The sequence below is a fragment of the Alexandromys fortis genome, unplaced genomic scaffold (assembly GCF_014885135.2).
Source record: "Alexandromys fortis isolate MF-2015 unplaced genomic scaffold, M_Fortis_MF-2015_v1.1 scaffold_61, whole genome shotgun sequence".
Classification (NCBI taxonomy): Eukaryota; Metazoa; Chordata; class Mammalia; order Rodentia; family Cricetidae; genus Alexandromys; species Alexandromys fortis.
This window is the reverse complement of record NW_026067962.1, coordinates 8,251,794-8,275,117: the sequence shown is the minus strand read 5'-3', so window position 1 is coordinate 8,275,117 and position 23,324 is coordinate 8,251,794. Positions and strand designations below refer to the sequence as shown.

The window sequence follows — 23,324 nt, the reverse complement described above, 5'->3', positions numbered from 1 at the left end:
AATCAGTTTTTTAAAGCTTCATTACAAGAGGAACAAAAAAAAAAATACAATGAGAACCATTAGGCTTAAACAAGTGAATAAGAACATGTTTTTTCTTGTACTCTAATCTAAGTGATACAATTCCTTTAAAATACAACCCATAATATTGGCTTACTTTCAGTTATGACAATATTTTATCTCAATGCCTAAGCTAATTTTTAATAAAAATTTTTTATTTTATACTTTTACTATTAAGCTACTATTACACAATTTGTTCATATATGTGTATATATATAAATAAAACAGAAGAATGCACTAAGTCTATAGCATAATCCAAATTGCCCGATTAATTATTTAATAATATTTAAAATAAGGGAAAATGAAGCATCATGAAGGCACAAAAATATGGCCCATTCCTTGACCTTATGCTAATCACAGGAGCAGCGTGAACAAAGGACTAATGCAGGCATGTGGAGATGGAGGACAAGTGACCTCCAAAGCAAGCAGTACAAGCCTAGTGGTGACTCTTTCTTATTAGAGCTCCTATCCTCTCATGTTCAATTTACATGGAATTCTTATGATGAGAGTGAAACAAAACATAACCATATTCACAAAACACCCCTCAAGCACTTAATTTATCAAAAGCATTCTGTTGTCTTTTCCAATTCTGGGGGCTTGCTGATGAACCCATAACTGAAGCAACGGTGAAGGCTGGGACAAGCAGGACTTTTTGAGCCAAGGAGTTCACAGCCAGCAAAACCAGCAGGCAAAACCTTGTCTCGAAGGGCCATAAGGATAGACACAGGAAAAGGGTTGTATGCGGGGTGACTATGCCCGGCACGCACACAGCCTGGGATTCGGTAGCCATCACTAAACAAGAAAATGGGGAACCATGTTTTATAATCAGCTGTGTCCTTTCCTTCTGAGCTACCAAGCTGGGAGTTTCCATTTAAGAGTTGAAGTTTTAGCAAGCTTATTCTCATTTTATACAAGTTATTTCTAGCATGAGTGGAATTCCCTATTTGCTGTTATCATATTATCTTGGCCTTCTTTTTTTTGACATTTAGTGTATAATTAATTAAATAATCAAAATTGCTAATATTATTGTTTAAATTTTTCTATATGATTCTTAACTTGAAAATCTTGTCTTTATGTCCAAGAGCTTATAATGATTATACATTACTTTCTTCTTTATTAGATATGTTTGTAAAATTTTAATCAATTTTTAATATAATACTTAAAGTGGTATCTCAATCATTGCATTACCATATGGCTTTCTGCTCTTGACAGATAATTCCCCTTCCAACTGATTTTTGATGCATCCTTCATTGTAGTCTCCCCACATTCTCTCAGAAAAACACTAATCTGTCACATCTGTGTGCTTTTAAGTGTAATAAGATTTACTTATGTCTTGAGTTAAAAACATTTTCAGTACCTTGTTTTCTATATTTTCTTTTTTTTTTTTTATTTATTTATTTTTTTTTTTTTTCTTCCCTCCCTTCCTTCTCTCTTTCTTTCTTTTCTTTTTTTTTTTTTTCTTTCTATTTATTTTTTTTTTTTTTCTTTTTTTTTTTCCTTTCTATGTAGATCCATGTATGTCTCTCTTGGGGCCTTCTTTGTTGTCTAGGTTATCTTGGGTTGTAGACTGTAGGTTTGTTTTTTTTAGTTTTATGTCTAAAAGTGACTTAGGAGTTAGTACATATTATATTAGTCTTCCTGGGATAGGGTTAACTCACTCAATACAGTTTATTTAAGATCCATCTATTTGCCTGCAAATTTCAAGATGTCATTATTTTTTACCACTGTGTAGTGCTCCATTGTGTAAATGTACCATATTTTCTTTATCCATTCTTTGGTTGAAGGGAATCTAGGTTGTTTCCAGGTTCTGGATATTACAAATAATGCTGCCTNCAAGATGTCATTATTTTTTACCACTGTGTAGTGCTCCATTGTGTAAATGTACCATATTTTCTTTATCCATTCTTTGGTTGAAGGGCATCTAGGTTGTTTCAGGTTCTGGATATTACAAATAATGCTGCCTTGAACATAGTTGAGAACATGTCCTTGTGATATGATTGATATATACCCAAAAGTAGTATTGCTGGGTTTTGAGGTATATTGCTTTCTATTTTTTTTTTTTTTGAGAAATTGCTATACTGATTGCCAAAGCAATGGTGCAAATTTGCACGCCCACCAGCAAGGCAGCAGGAGTCTTCTCCTTACCCTACATCCTCTCTAGCATAAGCTGACATCAGTGTTTTGATCTTGGCCATTCTTACAGATGCAAGATGGAATCTCAGAGTTGTTTTGATTTGCATTTCTCTGATGCCTGAGGATATCTTCCAGCTATTTAATATTCATCTGTTGAGAGTTTTCTGTTCAGATCTATACCCCATTTTTATTGGATTATTTCTTCTTTTGATATCAAGCTTCCTGAGTCCTCTGTCCAATGTGGGGTTAATGAAGATATTTTCCCATTCTGTAGGCTGCTGTTTTGTCTTGTTGACCATGTCCTTTGATTTACAGAAGCTTATCAGTTGCAGGAAGTCCCATTTATTAATTATTGGTCTCAGTGTCTGTGCTGCTGGGGTTATACTTAGGAAGTGGTTCCCTGTGTCAATGTGTTCAAATGTATTTCCCATTTTCTCTTCTATGAGGTTCAGTGTGGTTGCTTTTACATTGAAGTCTTTGATCCATTTGGACTTGAGTTTTGTTCATGACGATAGATATGGATCTATTTTCATTCATCTACATGGTGATATCCAGTTATGCCAGCACCATTTATTAAATATACTCTTTTTTCCATTTTATATTTTTTGCTTCTTTGCCAAAAATTAGGTGTTTGTAGGTGTGTGGATTGATATCTGGGTCTTCTATTTGGTTCCATTGGTCCTTCTGTCTGTTTTTATGCCAATACCAGGCTGTTTTCAGTATGTAGCTCTATAATAGTTTAAAGTCATAGATTGTGATACCTCCTTTATTCCCTTATGGTCCAGGACTGTTTTGGCTATTCTGTTTTTTTTTTCTTTTTCCATATGAAGTTGAGTGCTGTTCTTTTAAGGTATGAGAAGAATTTTGCTGGGATTCCGATGGGTATTGCATTGAATCTGTAGATTGCTTTTGCTAAGATTGCCATTTTTACTATGTTAATTCTACCTACCCAAGAGCATGGGAGATCTTTCCATGTTCTAGTGTCTTCTTCAATTTCTTTATTCAAAGACTTAAAGTTCTTGTCAAACAGGACTTTCACTTGTTTAGATAAGAGTTACTCTAAGATATTTTATGTTCTTGTCGCTTTTGATTGATTTTAGTTTGAAGTCTATTTTGTTTGATATTAGGATAGCTATACCAGCTTGTTTCTTAGGTCCATTTGATTGGAATTTTTTTTTCCAACCCTTTACTCTGAGGTGATATCTGTTTTTGAGGTTGAGGTGTGTTTCTTCTATGCAGCAGCAGGATGGACTCTGTTTTCATATCCAATCTGTTAGCCTGTGTCTTTTTATAGGTGAGTTGAGTCCATTTATATTAAGGGATATTAATGACCAGTGACTGTTAGTTCCTGTTATTTTAGTTTTTATTGTTGGTAATGTTATTGTGTGTGCTTTTCCCTTCTTTTGGATTTGCTGCTGTGAGATCATTTATTGTCTGTGCATTTGTGGGGGTAGTTGATTTCCTTTGGTTGGAGTTTTCCTTCTAGTACTTTATATAGGGCTGGATTTGTACAGCCACAAATTTTTGGTGGTGCCGTGTTGCTCTCTGTGGTGCTGAGTGTGTTCTTACTTTGTTGTCTATCCATCTTTTCCTCTGATTGATGTAATTAGGGTTGTATGTCTGGTGATCACTCCTCCAGGTGCTAATGGGTCCAAGGCTCAGATGGTTGCTCCTCCAGGTAGAGTCAGGGCTACTGCCTGCTCCCAGAGGATGCTTAGGCCTTGATTGCCTTCTCCCAGAGATTGCTTGCTTTTCTGCTCCCAGAATTCACTAGGGCCTTGTTTGTCTGCTCCTATAGGACGCTGAGCACTCCCAGAGGTTGCTTGGGTGCTCCCAGAGTTACTGGAGCCTTCCTGCTTGCTACTGTAGGTCACATGGGCCTTTTTACCTGCTCTCAGAGATTGCTCCAGTTTTCTATATTTTCAAATGTTTAGTCAATTCTCCACTGTGTTTTCATGTTTTAAATTTTAATCCCAAGCACATTTACAATTATACACACCATTGCCCAGTTGTAGTGGGGAATTTTATCTCATTATACTTCTATTTTTCTAATTGTTACCAATTTGAACAGTTGAGTAGCTTCTATACTCTAGTGAGTATGCTCTCAGTCCCCTTTCCCACATTCTCTCCATTTCTCCTTCTCCTAACGTGAACTCTCCACAAAGAGAAGGCTAAGAAAGGGCTGTGGTAGGGAAGGAAAAAGGAGGGAGGAAATCATTTAGGGGTCCTTTACCTGTGGGGAGATATTCAGCCAGTGTGGCAAGCAAAGAATACAGAGAAGCTCTTGTGGGACTGTTAGCTTATGAGATTTTTTTTCTTTTACATGTAAGCACCTACATTATATGCTTTAAAAAGAACATGCACCAAGTCTGCTTTACATTGCATTGCTAGCAGCAAGTATACAAAAGGTTATCAATACTTGCTGACACAGCAAAAAATCATAAATGAAAATAAGAAGGAAAAAGAAAAAGAAGAGAGAAGGGGAAAGGAAGGACGGGTGAGGAGACAGACAGAAGCTGACAGAAAAAGAGAACATAAGCGGACCAGGCAATTGAAGGTAGGTGTGTGTGCATCTGTGTCTATGTGTGTCTGTGTTTTTTATGTGTCTGTGTATGTCAGTTTGCCTAGAGTAGAGTCTTCAAGCTATGGTCAAAATTAAACTGTTTTTAGAAGGATGCATTTTAGCAGATGTAGAAGGACTGGAAAATAGATTTTTATACTACCATTTATCTCCTGGTCCTTTGTGACCTTGATTCTGCTATTAAATTCTGAAGTGTCTAAAGTCACATTTTCCTGACAGGCTCCAATGGAGAACTCCAGTGTTTCCTCTGCTCTTAGCTTAGGAGTCCCAGATGGCTCTGAAAGACTAATACCTGATGTGGTGAAGCAGTTGCTGAGAAATACTGTCATGTCAAAAAAATATTCTGTCACAAGGTCACAAAATTTAATTTACTACCTTACATGTATTGTATACCTAGAATTCTATGAACCAATTGTCCAGATTTCAGTCAAAACTCAACTCGACTAAAAATTAATTAGATTTTACCTTGGGCTACAGCAAAGGCTGAGAGGCACTGTAAGGAGGCAGACAGCCAAGTGGTAACAGCAGTGCTGAGAAAGCAGCAGTGGCGTAGGACGTACTACGCTGAAGCTTAAGAGCGAGTCTGCATCCGATGCATCGTCAGTGTGGAGACAAATTATTCCTTACTCAGAAACGTGCACTGGGATACACAATCACCTCCAACATGACTCTTAGCTCTGTACAAATGATCACAGCATCTCATCACCAACTCGATGATGTCATTCAGGAAATACTGACTGAATAGGAAATGCTAAATAACAGAATGGGATCAACAATATGCCATCCTTCCCATCACTTACAAGCTAGAACATACCAATAACAGAAGAAAAGTAAATGCGAAAGCAAATGACATGTGTTGTACATGTACTACCTCACTTAGGTTGACAGAGCCAATGAGGCAGGATTGTCACTGTTATGAGCTAGGAAATGAGATTTGAGAATTCTGAAAGTCTATCACCTAAAAAAGTGGGATATGTTGAGCAGGGGAATTAAAGTACGTTCAAATTACATGCTATATACGAATAAGAAGCATTTCAATGAGGAAATAATACTTGGCTTTCTTGATCAGTAAAAATATAGCATGTCAATCACAGGGTTATATTTCCAATTCTTAAATATGTAACCTTCTATACCTTCTGTTTAAAAACCTCCTTTGAATGACTATGGCAAACATACAAGATGAAAAACAAAAACCACCTATAACCTTCATGCAGAATACTATTTTAAGTATCTTTCTTTTAAATTCCAATGAGACTGTGAAAATCAATTTTGGAACATCAACTTCTCCAAAAAGCCATAAAATAGTTATTTCTGCTTCACTGATTCTCTATCATTGTGATACTGTGAAATGATTAAAGTTTAAAGTGGTCATCGTTTATACTTCAAACAACTACGAGTCTCCCCCTGATAAAAGTGATTTTCCTCCCCACCTTGTCTTTCCAAGGTTAAGGACATGTAGTTTTACTATACTCCTGCTGTCTAAATCACAGGACCAGGTAATGAAGAGATTACAGGCTTGAGAGCCTTTTTTTCCCTTTCCACGGAGGTTAGTCTGCAGGGATGACCCTTCAACATTAACTGGCATCAGGACCACCCACAGGACCTGTTAAGATAGCTCAGCCCCTCTCCCAAAGTTCCTCCATCTGCAGGTTTGAGGGGGGGGCAGAAAGTAAAGTAACTGTTGTAACTGCCAATTCTTTCACAGATAACTAAGCTAGGGGTTCACAAATTTGTTATTTATCTCAGTAACATCCCATCGCTATCTAAGTCCCAGACTGATTTTTTACATCTCATTTTGTCATTTCAATCTATCACGTGTCATCAGTACACTAACTAGCTTCCACAATGAAGCCACAATTACTTTTATAAAATACAAATTTGATCATAATTCTTCCTAGAATGAAACCTTCCAAAACTTCCTGTCACCCCCAAGACAAAGATACGTAAAATAATAATCACATTGCATTTCTCACTTCACTTCTGCATCTACTGCTACTGTAGCGAACGGCAAAGCATGATGGTCTAAAGCAGCACATATTGGTTAGCTTACAATCCTGCAAGTCAAGAAACAAACGTCAGTCTCCGGGGAAAAGTGAAGGGAGACCTCTGTTCGTTGTGAATGTCCTACGGTTGCGTGAGATGCTCTGCCTCAAGAGAATGAGGCAGAGTAATAGGGGAAGGCACCCGACATCTTAGGGTTGAGTGAGATGCTCTGCCTCAAGAGAATGAGGCAGAGTAATAGGGGAAGGCACCCGACATCTTTCTCTGAGCTCCCCATGTGGTAAATGGGTGCACACACTGCACACTTACGTGTATGTACCACACACATACATCAAACACCATAGGCACACAGAAAAAAGAAATGGTCCTCATGTTTTCCAACTAACACGATTCAATGATTTCAAAAGATTTATTTAAAAAGAGAAAACAATACCACTAGGAAGTATTTGAAAAATTCTACCTATTTGAGACCACCAGTTAGAAATTTCCCTATCAGTAAGACCACTGATTAAAGAGTCCATGGTTTACATATGAATGCCTATTACTATAAGACATGCATGATAGAAATAATAACTAACATTGGCTGAGGTTGATCTGCTTTTCATCAATACAGCTAGTACCCACTCGAGTCAATGACAACAAAATTATAGTTCTTTTTTACAGTGTTGTGAACTTTTTGTTCCATTTTTAATATATGTAATTTGTTACATAAAGTATAGAAGAAAAAATATAAAATTTCATTTTCCAAGGTTTATAAATATATATGAATAAAGCATTCTATTAAAAAAATCATTTGCAGTTATCTTTCTAATGCCCGTGGTCTTTCTAATTTAAACACTCTTATTTAAAAGCCATTAAAATTCTCAACATGCATATTTATTAGTCTTTGTAAAAGGGGATGTGAGACAAGTCTTTTGTGGTATGATTTAATTGTTCTCTTCAAGGACTGGGTAGAAGGTGAACATGAACTGAGTTAGCGAGATAAAACACCAAGGGCTCTTTGCCAGGGTAAAACAAGCTTGCCTGTTCTTGCATATCCTTATCATTTCACTCCTGAACGAGGCTAGTACAGGACAATATTACACATAAGGAATACTAAATATTATATAAGACTGGGTCAACACTTTACTATCAGATAAAGAATCTCAATTAAAGTGTCAAATGAATTTTATTAAGCCAATTAAACATAGTTTACATTAGTCTAAGGTACGGAGAAGAGTAGCAGGAGTTCATCAAACACGTCTATCTGTATTTTAAAATGTACAATACCTTCTAAGAGGACTGTAACTATACAGTTATCAAACAAGAACTTGCTATGTGAAAAAGCTTTTTTTCTGATGTTTTTTTCAGTTCTTGCGACTGAACTAGGGGTTTGGGGCTTGCCAGGTAAGCATTTACCACTGAGCAACATGCCCATCTCCAAAACCTATATTATAAAAAAAGGAAAATGATAAATAAGAATTAAACTATTACATAAACAAAACTGAAGCTAAGCCTATGTTCCTTCCAAAGGAATTCCCCCCTCATCTAACCAGAACAGTCAACGTTCTGACGCTGTGAAGCAACATTATCGTCTCAAAGCCCATACTCAAGGACAGAGCATCCTGTTACAACACACGCAGAAAGGCCATGTTTTAAGTAATTTTATGGGTTTTCTGAGACAGCTGGCATCCATGCCTACCCTCATGCTGCAGCACATAGCCAGCAGTTCACAAGGCAGACACAAACACGGATCCACTTTGGAAAAGGAAGGTTTAAATTCCCATGTTATATAATAATGTATATATAAAAAATGTCTATTTGTCATTTTATTTTTTCAAATATATCAAAATTTATTTAATTTCAGCATTATCTCAAAAATCCACCAGCTTCAAACATTTACTGTCACCTATGTATTGGGTTCTGGAAGGTTACCTAAAAACAAGCAAAAAATGCTCTATTACTCTCACAGAGCCTAACACATAGGTCACGTGGTTGCTGGGAATGGAATTCAGGCCTTGTGTAAGAGCATTGAGTGATGTTTTACTCTTTTGGATTTTGGGAGGGTACCACATAGCTCCCAAATAAATCACACACAAAGGCTTACTCTCAGTTATGAATGCCCAGCCTTAGCTTGGCTTGTTTCTTGCCAGCTTTTCTTAAATTATTCCAACTACCTTTTATCTCTGGGCTTTTATCTTTCTCTATTTCTGTTGGCTTTAAATTTTGAGATGAACTAGAACTAGTTTTTCTCTGAGACTCAAGGATGACACCCCAGCAAGTTCTGGAGAATAAACCTAGGGCTCCACAGAAGACAACCGACAGCGATGACAGATTACCATAAGATGCCCTCTTTCTTTGCTCAAACCGAAGGCCCAAATGGAGGTGTATGTATTTCTGGTGTATTCCTATAGAACACTGTAGAAGAGTGTAGATTCTGTGTGTGCTTTTCCACTCTCAATAGGCTTAATTAATTGATTTTTTTAATGAATGGAATTGATTTTAAAGGGACTGAGAGATCCTTTAGTGGTTAAGAGTGGCATTATACTCCTCCCACAGAGGAGCTCAGTTTGGTTCCCAGAACCTATGTGAGCCACCTCTAACTCGAGCTCCAGGTGACTGATACTGCTGTGCCCCACGGGCACTTGTTCCCAAACAAAGATACACACATAATTAAAAATAATAGAAATCAAACTTTAAAGGAGTCTTAAAGTAAGTAGAAGTGTAAACAGTATGAATTCTAGTTCAAAAAATTCCCAAAAACTGGATTTTAACAACTATAAATGAAATCTGACATATTTTATCATTTTCAAGAGTTAAAAACAGCATCTTTCCTTTCAAATTTTAAAGACAGCACCTTTTAAAACTCCCATCTAAATGATAGCATAGAAGAACTAACTGCAAACATACAGATAGCTTAAAAACATTAGACAAGCATAGAATTTACTACTATGTATTTGGATGACTATATCAATATTTTTTAAAGTACCTTAAAATTTATTATTATTAAACATGAATTTTCTGTTTTAAGAGACTCACTATGAAACCTGCTAAAGTTGATGTTTCTGCTCAAAGTGACTGTCTTAAGTTATTCAACAAACAATTGGCATTTTAAAAATATGCCTAGAAATTAAGTCAGTCTATCTGCGCCTATTTCCCAGCCTCATTCTTGTACAGTTATTACTAGCGTCCAGGCCCCTACAGTTTATTCAAAATTAACAGCATTATTTCATTATTTCCCAGAGAACACATATACATATGTTCATACACACACACACAGAGAGAGAGAGAGAGAGAGAGAGAGAGAGAGAGAGAGAGAGAGAGAGAGAGAGAGAGAAAGATAACCATCTAGCGAACATACCAACAGACTGATCAAACATTTTGATGGGCTGGTGTCCATGCTAAATTGTTAATGATTTTACTGTTACCTCTACTCTACATATAACCACAAAGATAGCTCTTTGATTTTTCACATCTCTACCTAAACTATCGCAAGAAATCTTATTTGATCATAATATTTAAGTCAAGCCAGGCATGGTAATGAGGTGGAGATACAGGACCAGAAGTTTAAGTTCATTCTCAGCCACAGTGTGAGTTCAAGGACAGCATGTATCAAATCGCCAAAAATTAAATTGTAAATGTTTTTAAAATGTAAAACAGTAGTTATTGCTTTCCATATACCACAGAGTGCACAGCATCTAACCATACCCTCCCCACATTAACACAGCCACTCTGTTACCGCCTTACTCTTTGGTTTTGGAACATTTACTCATGACAGGTCAGAATGCTGCTGAGCATAGAGTGCACAGTAAGTAAATATCTACTAAATAATTGTGGAACCATGAGCATTTTCCACTATTCTCTTTATTCAAATGTAAAATTACCTTAAAAACTACCCAGAGGATCCTAATAAATTAAGGAGCGTCGGCACAGATTTAGGGGAAAGCAGGTCTCCCTGCTTTCACAAAAAAACTAACCAAGAAAACTCAATATATAAAAAACTGTGTCGTAGCCACTATAAAAACATAACCTTAGACAGCAGCCCTGGGAGACACAGCTGTCCGAGTCACCTGAAACAGCGCAGCGCCTCCCCTGGAGCCTCCCTCTGCTCTCAGGATGCTCTCTGATTTCACTGGTCCCTCGTGCTGCTGCCACAGCCTCTCTTCTGGAGATGAGTTGGTTCTCTCAGCCATGGAGAAAGGCACTACTTTATCAGCACTATCTGCCTGTGAGATTTTGGCAATCCACACTAAAGTCTGGTACACAGCCAGTTATCAGATTCTGCCAGAAGGCAAGCGCAGCCTAAGGCTCAAGAAGCGGCTCTGCCTGGCTGACTGGTTATTCATGAACACTTGAGCTTTGAGACCATCCAGACAGTTTCTTCTATAAAAGCTATATTGGAGAAAAACTAGCTTTACCCAATATAATAACTTCTGAAGTGCCATTTAAATGCAAAATTAGGTGAATTTTTACTTATATTTTCTCAAATTCTACATTATATCTCAAAATTCAGCTCTGCTCAGTATTAGTTTCCTGATTGCCTTTTATACAGACATATAGTAGTGAATATGTGGCTGGCTCTTTCCAATTTAGCATTATGTCAAATTCACTTTCCTTGACTCCACACTCACACTCCTTAAAATAAACAGTTCTTCTAGCTTCTATTAAAGTCTGCGCTCTAATCCATGGTTAACAACACGGATTCAATCCCCAACACTGCCTCTGTCTGCTGTGTTATCCCACAGGTCCTTTGCCATGTAAAGCAATAGCCGCCCACTCATCATCCTCTCTGATGTTAAAAGCAACAACAACATTGAATAGAGCTAATGACAAAACAGATCCCATAGCAACACGGGAGGGGTACCGAAGATAATCCATATGGAGGGTTAGCCAAGGGCTAGGGCTGTGCCTCCAGGGCTGGGTGCCTGCTAGGTTCTCAGGAGGCCCTGCACTGGATCCCAAGCAAAGGAAGGGAAGAGGATAAAGGTGGAGGTGTTACTCAGAAGTCCTAGGAACTAACCGATGGAGTCAATCCTCTGACATTCACTGGGAGCTTACTCTGGTCTAGCACTCTTCCAGTACAAGGGGGACAAGGATCCTAAGTCAAACACAGTTTTGGCCTTCTAAAACTTACACTGCACTTGAGGGAGAGAAAATAATTAGAATGCATGATGTCTAGGAAGGTGCATATACATAACCATTAGAAGGTAACCATGGAGAAATAAGAAAAGGAGGAGGGAACGCCCGACGAGAATACACTATTTATACAAGACAGAGAAGGGCACTTGGATGAAGTGCTTCGTGAGACGCAGCTAAACTAAGAAAGAAGAAGCCATGGAAGCCCACTGGGTTTGCTGCTTTAAGATGACAAATACGGGTGATCAGATGGTCCTACTTACAACAATACTTCCCCTGTCCTAGACTCCTCCATGGGCTCTGTGAGGCAATGCAGGAAAACAGTCAGCAGGTGAGGAGCAGATGGGTAATGCACCCAGTCAATAACAGCATTATTAAGTGGTAAAACTCAAGCAATTCTCCTATTCTAGTTGTCTAGTTTCCCTGCACTTGTGAGTGCAAAGAATAAAGATTAAAACATACTTTAGTCACTGTAGTCATTACAGTAATAAAATTATATTTTCATGAATAGCAGAAAAATACATGGAAAACAAAAATTGCACCTAAACAAAATAATGCTCTCTATATAGGCTAAAAATAAAGTCTAGAGAGATGAAAATTATATATTTTCTATCTAATTTTATATGGCATATTATATGGTCAAATATATTAACTTCTTACACAATTTAAATCAAGAAATAGATCCAGTAATAAGAATACAAATAACTTCTCAAAGGAAAATATATGGTGATAACACAACCATAACAAAATCCATATCAATTTCTTCTCCACTCATAACTGAAAATTGTCTTTCAGAACTCTATATTACAATTATTTTTAAAAAAGAGTAACATGATACTGTGAACCAAGGGTATAGCAATGTTTACAATAAACAGATACTAATGTTCATATTTCAAATACTAGGCCTTTTTATCAGGCTAATAGGTAGATAAGTTTTAAGTTTTTATCTCATAAAACAATCATTTATAGCTCTTTAACCTTCTACAGCTTCCAGCATTCACTTATTTGCATAGCTAGTGCTAGAAAATTATGGGATAATCAACTCCACAGTATTATATATCTGACAGAAAAATAATAATTGACCATGTAATAGTCTAGAGAATCTAATCCATTACCTAAGTTCATTTCGTGGAAATTTTTATGCAGTGAGGGATGTAATTTTATTTTAAATTCTATATCCCTACTCAGGTGCAGGTCTGCAAGCTAATTTCTATCATGGATTTGATCTATTGTGGACCTGACTGAGCCTACAGATTGTGCAAATATTTGGCTGGCTTGTGAAGCCAAGCATCAAGATATGTATGAACAGTTTATTTTGTATTAGCCTAACATGGGTAAATGTGTGTTTTAAATTGAGGTTGATTCATAATAGGAGACACTGGGACTGAAGTTCACACTGCTAATTAAGAACACAAAACTCTTGTCATCTAACTGCAGAAGCTAGTGTTGAAGACGTTAAAGGTAACCTCGGGCTTGTGGCTTCTGGGAAGTCGGGTGGAAGGAGGGAAGAACGAACTGAAGTTAGATGTGATGAGATGAATTTGAAGTAAACGTTGGGGAATACACTGTAGGGGCAATACTGCGTTAGAACTGTATTTACTTTTTTGAATGTATTAATGGTAAAGTCCTGAGACTGATCACTCTAAACAGACATTATTTTCCAGACTGACAAGGGAAAACACAGTAACTTTAAAATTTTTCCAATTATAACAGCATTCTTAGGACTGTCACTTTGAATTAAAAGCTGCTCATAGTCATATATATATTATATATTTATACACACATACATACATACATACATATAATGGATACATGTCACCTACCAATTTTGATGTCTATCCCATTTTGACACTGTTCTTCAAGTCACACAGTCCTCAAAGGAAAGGGCTCCTGCCATACTCAACCCCATTCCCCAACACTCCCAGTGCTGAGTGGCTCAAGGGGACCACTGCTGTTGTGGTCCAGGTGCCTCAGGTGCTGGCTGGAACATGCCGACATTTCTCATGCCCATTCCTATCTCACACGTCTCGGAGCGTATCAAAGAACTGTGTGTTAGATCTTAGGGGTCAAAATGACCTAAAGCAACCTTTGACCTGGCTGCCTGGGAAGGCATGGTTTCTGAGAAGAGCAGCACAGCTTCAAACTGTCCCAAACTTGCGCTGCATTGTAAATCTCATCCTCTAACCTCAAATTTGGACTAAACTCCTAATTGCTAGACGTGTTCTTTCATGTGTTCATCTTCAAATCTTTCGCTAGAACCTTTCAAAGCACGAATCTTACATCTTTCAAGATGAATTGGAAAATAAAGAAATGACACCATTATATATCCTAGCAAATACTGAGCAGAAAGGCAATGCATCTTAATAAAACTAAAGCAGGTCTGTACTCCAGCTATGCCAGGAGTTAGTGGTATTCACAGAAGTGATTTATGCTGACTTAACACATAACTTAAAAACTTTCTTCACTGTGAAAAGCACTAATGAGTATTCTTTAAAAACACACACACCAAAAAAAAAAAACCAAAAAAACAAACAAACAAAAAATTGAGTTCAACATACCTTAGGAATAGGATTGAGAAGAACCACCCCAGACTTCTTGGTGATGACTTGTTTTGTTGAGAAGTGGTGATCTATAAGCTGAGGGATATTTGAAAACCCAGTGCCCTCAAATCGATACAGATTCTAGAGGGAGAACAACAAAGCAGAATTATTAGGAAGCCATTGTTTCAGAAAAAACATCATCTTTATCCATGAGTTAAGTTCTACTTAAGGAGAGCTGTCAGTATACAGCAACATAAGCATATTTAACAATGCGCAACCACACATTTGTTAGATAGTAAAAATTAAAAATAGACAGAAAAATGAAACTCTAGTCCACTGCCAAATCTTTTGACAGAAAAATTTTCAAAATACATATAACTCACATTATTATTATAGTATGAAGAGAAGATAACAGAATTGCATTTCACTAAAACGGTGACCAAGCAAACAAGCAGTTCACTCAAGTTTAGACATAAGGAAGATGTTAGCATGTTTCTCCATGGATGCTCCATTCAATAAACGTTCAGTACCAAAAATACTGTCCAAAGTTTGAGGAAGCCTGATATAACAATAAATAACTTAATACCTAAAATCATTTTATTTGCTAATATAATAGGTTTTTCTACAACAGGACTCCAATGTAGTATTGGCCAATAAATAAAGATTCAAACATCATTCGCACAAGAAATGAAGATAAAGAAATAAAGAGTATCAGTGCCAATGCCTTAGAGATCAGCAGGCTCAGAGCTTAACACCTTTTTAGAAGAATTATTTTGTTATTTGAAATGTATGTGCCATGTTAGCACAGCCATATGTGTGGATGTCCACGGAGGCCAGAACTGGCTAGATTTACAGGCAGTTGGGAGCCTAATTGAACTCTGTCCTCCACACTTTAATTCCAGCACTTGGGATGTAGAAGCAAACAGATCTCTGTGAGTTCGAGGCCAGCCTGGTCTACAAGAGCTAATTCCAGGACAGGCTCCAAAGTTGTCCTGGCTCAAAAAAAAAAAAAAAAAAAAAAAAAAAAAAAAAAAAAAGCATATTCTCTTAATGGCTGAGCCATCTCTCCAGCCTCAGATCTTAGCATGGTTCACATTTCCTGTCAGTAGGTAAGAACATTTTTCTCACACTCTGTCATGTTATTCCTGGATTTCCTATTTAAGTAGACCAGTAGTTAGGTATAAGAATTGACAGCAGTAAATACAGAAGGAATGCAGTAGCCACACTTTTCAATGCCAGACGACTGTGACACAAAGTGCTAGAAGCTTCTGTGTGCTTCTTCCTTGGGCTTAACTGAACAGATAGGAAGTATGCAGATATAGATGTAAAATAAGCATTTTAAGATAACTATTAAGAAATCGAACTTTCTAATCTCATAAAAACCGGACAGGAGAAGCAGGAGTGACCGCTACCGGCTGAGAAAGAGTGTGTGAGAAACAACAGGAAGCTGGATAAAACAGACTAACCTCCCATGGAAAGAGAGTTTCGATCTGCACAGAGCAGTCGGGAGGTATGTACATGGACTATCACGGAGGTGCAGCATGCACTAATGACATCAAACCCAACAACATTCCCGACAAATAAACGATTTCTACATCTTCCTCTTCCAATTTACTCTTAACACAGCAACTAGGGCACGTTGTCCCTAAGGATCTCTCCTTTGCTTTGCTTAAAAGTCTCTCTTCCCTCCACATAAGGACAAAGACGGATGCTACTCTGAGCTCACCACTGTCTCTCTGCTTACCTCTCACCACTCTTCCTTGGATCATTAGTCTCCAGGCCCTGTAATTACCTTCTTGCTCTAAAATATGATATGCACTCCTTCCTCAGAGTGGTTTGCTACATGAATTAATTTATCAGACAGCCAGCCCCACAGGTAATATCTCCTTTCCTGGCTTCTCTGCCAGGCTTTCATCAAATTATCTTTTCTGTGACGTTAACTCTAGCCACCTACGCAATATACAATCTCCACTTTCACCTCCTAATTTATCACCTCCTTTGCCTTATTGACATTTTCTCCCTAGAATGTATGACTATAATCCTTTGACCCTATCATCACATATATTTTATTTATTCTTAAAGGTATGTGTGTACCCACAAAGAACAGAAAAGGGTGCTGGTTTCCCACAAGCTGCAGTTACAGGTGGCTGTGAGACATTTAGCACGGATGCTGAGGGACTCCAACTAGGGTCCTCTGGACTACCCCTCCAGCCCCAGTTTAACTTGCGTTTTTTATTATCTGTTTCCCTTCTAGAACGCAGGGATATTAGGCAACAAATCTGTTCACCTTCTGCTCAGTGTGATAGCCCTATGCTCCATATACGGCATGACGTGTAGAAATAAATATATAGGAATGACATGAAATGACTACGTGCTGTAAAGGAGACAAAGTAGATAGCTTACAAATGGACAAAGGAAACTTCACACACTCATGAGCATGAGATATCAAAGTATAATGTTTAATAATAAGTACTAAATTGAAGCCCATACAGAATGAAGCTTCAAATCTACCCTGATATAAACTTCAGAGTACTTATTGCCCTATCCTAATGATGGCTGCATGATTACTATATAATGGGAAAAAAAAAATCCAACTATACAGGATAAGTCATCAATTCAGAATTGTTATGTAAAAAACATGTTGGCTTTTTATTGCACATGAAGACTCACAGCATGAATTTAAAACGGGGCTTAGAGCCTGGAGACTGCAATAATAAAGTTAAGTAATGCAGAGATTTAATCACCTCAAAGTGAACTTGATCAATATCTAATCTCTTTCCATTTCCTAATTTAAAAACATATGCTACTGGCCAAAGTTTCTCCATATCTGACTACAATGGGATACTTTCATCCACAGCTGTGCCAGGAAACAGGGTGCTCAGGAGGCAGCAAAGCCATCACTTGAAACTGCTCATTTCGTTATGGTTAGCACATAAAAAGTCTTCTATTTTGACATGTATATTTATATAAGGCATTGTTGTCAATTATGTTCTACCAACTATGCCATGGAAACCAGGACTTATTCCTATTTCAAATAATAACTGTGGACCACTGGACCTGTTGATGGACCGCTCCCCTTCTGCTCTCCCTACTCTTCCCAACTTCTGTAGTGACCACTCAACGCTGGGCCCCCACACAGCCAGCGTCTTCCACTTGGGTTCTTTCTCAAGACAATATGATTCCAGCATACCCTCACTGTGAGCTATGACTGGATTTCAAACTTTTTGTGGCTGAATAGTATGCCGTGGTGCACACTCAATACCGCTTTCTTTTTACCCAGGTACGGGACATTTAGGGCGACATTGACTATTCTTAATAGTGTAGGGGAAACAATGGAAATAGATCTTTTTAACATGTTCATCTCAACTAGCAATGTGATCCAAGGAAGAGGGCTTCTGGATCATGTCATTCTGTGCTCAGATTTTTGAGGAAGCTTCACAATGACCTTTATAACAGCTATGCTAATTAACATTTCAAACACATGAAGACCATTTTCCCCCTTCATTTCCTCACAGTTTTTACTCTTGGTTTGTCTTCTGAAAACAGACATTTTCACAAGAGCAACATGCTGTCTTGGTGGTTTTAATTTATATGATTAGACATGTTGAACATCTTCCATGAATGACTGTTGCCATTTGTACTTCCTCTTCTAAGACAGAAATGTCACTGTGGAAGGGTGTTCACACCCTTGGACAAGGAGCTACAGACAATGGGTGATGGTTGAGAGGGAGACCAGCCCCTCCCGGGGATGAGCCCTCTATATGGCTGTCCAATACAAAGTGGTCAGGCCCAAACCACATACACATAAACAACAAGAAGACTTGGCAAGCTGTTTTTATAGATTGCATATGCAAGTGTGTGTATGCATGCGTGCATGCATTTATCAGTTTGAGAAGGAGATGGAGGGAAAAGACTTGGGAGGATCTGGAGGAAAGAAGGGGAAGGGAGAAAGTGATGCAATTATATTCTTTTTTTTTTTTTTTTTTTTTTTTGAGACAGGGTTTCTCTGTGGCTTTGGAGCCTGTCCTGGAACTTGTTTTTTTTTCTTTAGACCAGGCTGGTCTCGAACTCACAGAGATCCGCCTGCCTCTGCCTCCCGAGTGCTGGGATTAAAGGCGTGCGACACCATCGCCCGGCTGATGCAATTATATTCTTAACAAATTTTATAAAACATAGAAAATGGCTTAAAAGTCTATTCAGACCTTTCTTCTTTTTAAATTGGTTTGTTCGGTTTTGTGCTATTGGCGTACTTGAATTCCTTACACATTGTGGGAATAACCTCTTCAGCTGTATAGTTTGAACATGCTGTCTTGATTCTGTTAATCTGCCTCTTTACTCTGTTGATGGCTTCCTTTTCGTGCAGAAGTTTTGCTAGTTTGACATAAACACAGCAAACAATTTTTTTTTTTGTAGTCTGTATTTGGGGACATATCAAAACACCACTTCCCAGGCCAGTATCTTAAAGCATTTCTCCTGTTCTCTTCTAGCAGCTTCAGAAGTTATGATTTTATGTATAAGCCTTAATAGATTTGATATTTGTTACTGTAAGAAAGAGCAGTTTCATTCTTATGCATATGGGCATCTAATTTTCCTAACACCACTTACCTAACATAGCCATGGTGCATACTTGGCCCCAACAGAAATCAGCTGGTCACAGTGTGTGGGTTGGTTTCTGCCTCTCTATTCTGCTCACTGGAATATAGTTTTTGTTTCAAGACAGGGTAGCTTCTCTGTAGCTTCTTGAAGCCTGTCCTGGAACTTGCTCTGTAGACCAGGCTGGTCTCGAACTCACAGAGATCTGCCTGGCTCTGCCTCCCAAGTCCTAGGATTAAAAGCATGCGCCACTACTGTCCAGCTGGTTCTTTCTGTTTTTAATGTCACTTTGATGACCACAACTTAAACGTACATTTTTAGGTCTGGTTATGTGATGCCTCCAGCTTCTTTTTGCCCAAGACTGTTTTGGCTATCCAGGTTTATCTATAGTATCTTATGCACTTTGAGATTATTCATCATAATTCTTTACTGATGAGTCTGTGTATCATATGGGGACATTTTAGCCATACTGATCTCCTCATGCATATAGGATATCTATGTATATATCTGTATGTTTTTCAGTATCTTTCATACATGTTTTAAATTTTTCTTTTCCTTACACTTGTCTGTTAAATTTGTGGTGAGTGTTTATGGTTGTTCGAAGTGGAACTGTTATTTTCACTTTTTGGGGGATAGGTAGGTTTTCTCAGCATATAGAAATATGATCACCACTGAGCCTTTCAGCTAAGATCACGTGCATGCAGAAATACAAATGTGTTTGGGGTGCCGATTTGGATACTCAATTTTATAGAACTTATTAGTTCCAACAGGGTTTTTTTTTTTTTAAATGTCTTTTAGAAATCTCGATACATGAAATCAGGTCATTTTTTAACAAGGGCAAATTGCTTTTTTGCTTTGTTATTCTGGATTTCCTTTTTCTCTTGCCAATTGTTCTGGCAAGGGCTTTCCATCCTATGTTGACAAAAGGCAATGACAATGGGCAACCTTGTCTTGTTCCAGATGTTAGAAGGAAGCTCTCCATGACTTCTCCACTTGGTATGGCATTAGCTGTGGGTTTGCCATAATCACCTTCCCTGGGCTGCAGTTATTCTTTCCACCCTGAACTTTGTAGGGTATTATACCATGGATCAATTTTGAATTTTGTAAAATGCTTTTAGTGTCTACTTAAATTCCGCTCCCTATGTTTTTGCATTTGACTCTGTTGATACATCAGCTATTTTACACTATAGCATTCCTGCATCATTTGATCACAGTGAATGATCTTTTCCAATGTGCCATGAAATGCAGTTTGCCAGCATTTTATTTGACATTTTATGTCTATGTTCATAAGTGGTACTGGTCTATAAATTTATTCTGAGATAGTTTCTTATCTAGTATAGGCATGTGTAAGTTTTTAAGGATTCTTTTTCAATTTTTTAAATACTCTGGGAAAACTGGCACTAGTCCTTTAAATATTGGTAGATTTTATAGGAAAGCCTCAAGTGTTGGGTTTTTCTTTGATTAATTTGAAAAAGTGATTCAACGGCAATTTTACTAATAAATTTTTATTGTCATTTTAGTAAATGTAATCATTTATTACTGATTCAATCTCAGGGCTCATAAAGGCTGAGACAGAAAAATTCCACGTTCCTGGCTAGCCACGGTTACACAGTAAGACTCTGTCTCAAACAACTGGGGGTGGGGGGGATTATGCATTATTTAAATTTGGTAACCTACATAGCACAGAATTTATCTGGTCTTCTAGATTTTCTTTTTATTCACGTATGGGGGAAGGGCATGGGTCTATGTGAGGCAGAGAACAATTTTCAGGACACCGTGAGTCCTGAAACAGGCTCGGTGGCAATGCCTTTACCAGCTGAGCAATCTCACCAACGCTGATATTTTCCCCATTTTTATACTTGTTCACAGTCCTTTCAGATGATCCTGTGTTTGTTGGTAATGTCGGTTGCAATGCCTTACACTCATCTCTGACACCGACTACTGTTCTTCACTTAGCTAAAGGCTTTTTAAGTCTATCTTTTCCAAAAGCCAACATATTCCATTTGTCCTTGCATTTCCCAAGTATTCTATTTATCCCTGCTCCGATGTTTAACATTGCCTTATACTGATTTGGTTCTTGGTTTTCTAGTTCCTTAGGAAGCACCAAAGGTCTCCAGCTAAAGTCCTGCTGCTGTTTAATGAATGTTGGTGCTGGTTGCTAAGAATTTCCCTTTGACAATGGTGTTTGCCATAGTCTGTAAGTTTTATTGTAATGTATTTCCATTTGCCTCAAGAATCTTATACTTCTCATTTAATGTCTTCAGTGGCTTGTTTCCTCAAGACAGTGTCTGACTTCCAAGTATCTAATGCTGCTTCTAGAGTGTCCCCCATTGATGACTTCTAGATTTACACCAAAGTTCTCAGAAAGGAACTTAGAATTTTTTAAAATTGTTAAGATATTTTTTGTAGCTCAACATGTGATTTGTTCCAGAAAATGCTCAGGGTGCAGTTTAGACAATGGCTGTTAGATGTACTGCTCTAAAATGTCTTAGGTTCATTGTGTCTGAACATGGGTTGACTCCAATTTTCCTTTGCTGATTATCTAGTTAGATGATCTGGTCACTGATGAAGGCTGAGTATTGAATTCTGCCATTATTATATTGCAGTCTATCTTTCCCTTAAGATTTATTAGTACCTCTTTTACATATTTATCTAACTACTAAATTTCATATGTTAAATACCACCTCTAATTTTGTGTTACTTTTATGTTGTTGCTGACTCATATGCTTAGTCCTAACATAATACTCAATAAATATTTCCTGAAAGAATGAACAAGAGAATAAACAATGCCATTATAGGAAGACTTTCAAAGTTTTATTTTAAAATAAATTTCATTTTAATTTTATTTATCATTGCCTGTCAATCTAAATTTCATGGCTCAGTCAACCCTAAGTTCAAACTGATATGTATGTAAGTTACTAAGTCCTTAAAATCCTACAGGTTCTGTTTATGTCATGGCTTAATCTTTCTATATTAACTAATATCACTCTTGTGCTGCAACAGAAACTCAAACACTGTCGACAGGCATTTTCAAATGCAATTAATTTGAAATGATGGAGTGAAATATAATAAAAACAAGCAACAATTCTTCCATTTGCAAAAAATAGCCACTATAAGTTTCTCAATCAGTAAAAGCAAAAATGTCAAAATTACTATTCATCTATTGAGTGCTTTATAAAGACAACATAACAGGGCATGGTTTGACAATGATTTGGCAAAACTTGGGGCCTACAAGATGGCACAATGCGTAAATGCATTTGTTGCAAAGGCCTGGAGATCTGAGTCTGAGTCCCCAGAACCCACAGTAGAAGGAAAGAAGTAACATCTGAGAGCTCTCATCTGACCTCCACATATGTGCATAGCAGCACCAGCCTTCCCCCCAACATGATACACACACAATAATCATAAATAACTTCTTAAAAGAAAGCAGTTTAGCAATTCTAAATGCTCAAAAAGTAAATTAGTTTTAGAATAACGTGAATATGTCATTTATATTTCTTTATAATTTTCTATTTATTGTTTATTAATATCAAATGGTATTATAAAAAACAGAAATAGATCAATAATAAAAAAGTATTTCACTCAATAAAATATATCATAGTTTGAAACTAGCTACAGAAGTGCCTTCAAAAGTACACATTTCATAATCCTGTGTTTTACTATAGGAAGAAAAATTCATGGTATTTACATTACTTTTGTTTTTAATTTAAAATACGTTAGTACTCAAATTCAACCTCCTATATATTTATATTTAAATTTAATTTTATTAACTTTTAAATATGATATTTTCTCATTATGATTTAAGATTTTAATCCATTTTAGAGCATCATATTTATGGATCTAAGAAGAAATTCCAATGTTAAACTTATAGTGTGGCAAGCATTTCTTATAGAGCATCCATCAGTACATTTCACGTATACCACAGTGGATTCCATCAGTAGATACCCAGGAAGTAGACTGGAAACGTACATCGACAAACTGGATGATGAAGTGCCTCCTCTGGCCATCTGAGTAGACGGAAAGGACATATTCACCAGGTTTCCCATGGCTCTCGCGTACCAGGAAGTCTCCTTGCTGCCTCAGAAGCTCTTGGGCCTCTATCCTAGGGATTGCTCCATGGTACCAGTCATGTTCCGCCAGGGGCTTCTCACTCATAGAGATCATGTCAGAGAGCTGAACAAATGTTTTAAAAACCAAGTTAGAAAAAAAAAATTGTCCTAATAAAATTCACTGCAAGTAAAAATACTTATTACATATGATCTGATTTCATCAGTCAATTAAAAATTAAATGATAAAACTTACTA

General features: G+C 37.3%; 1 protein-coding gene across 4 annotated transcripts in view; it reads right to left on the bottom strand.

Annotated features, from left to right (window-relative positions):
- Window positions 1–23,324, bottom strand: part of Fer (FER tyrosine kinase) — a 310,511-nt gene that overhangs the window by 142,794 nt on the left and 144,393 nt on the right. For all 4 annotated transcript variants that reach the window (XM_050153485.1, XM_050153482.1, XM_050153483.1 and 1 more), the window contains 2 exons: window positions 22,990–23,193; window positions 14,446–14,568 (listed from right to left, as the gene is read on the bottom strand). In XM_050153485.1, the coding sequence (XP_050009442.1) occupies window positions 14,446–14,568; window positions 22,990–23,193 (327 nt within the window). The remainder of the gene's footprint in view (window positions 1–14,445; window positions 14,569–22,989; window positions 23,194–23,324) is intronic.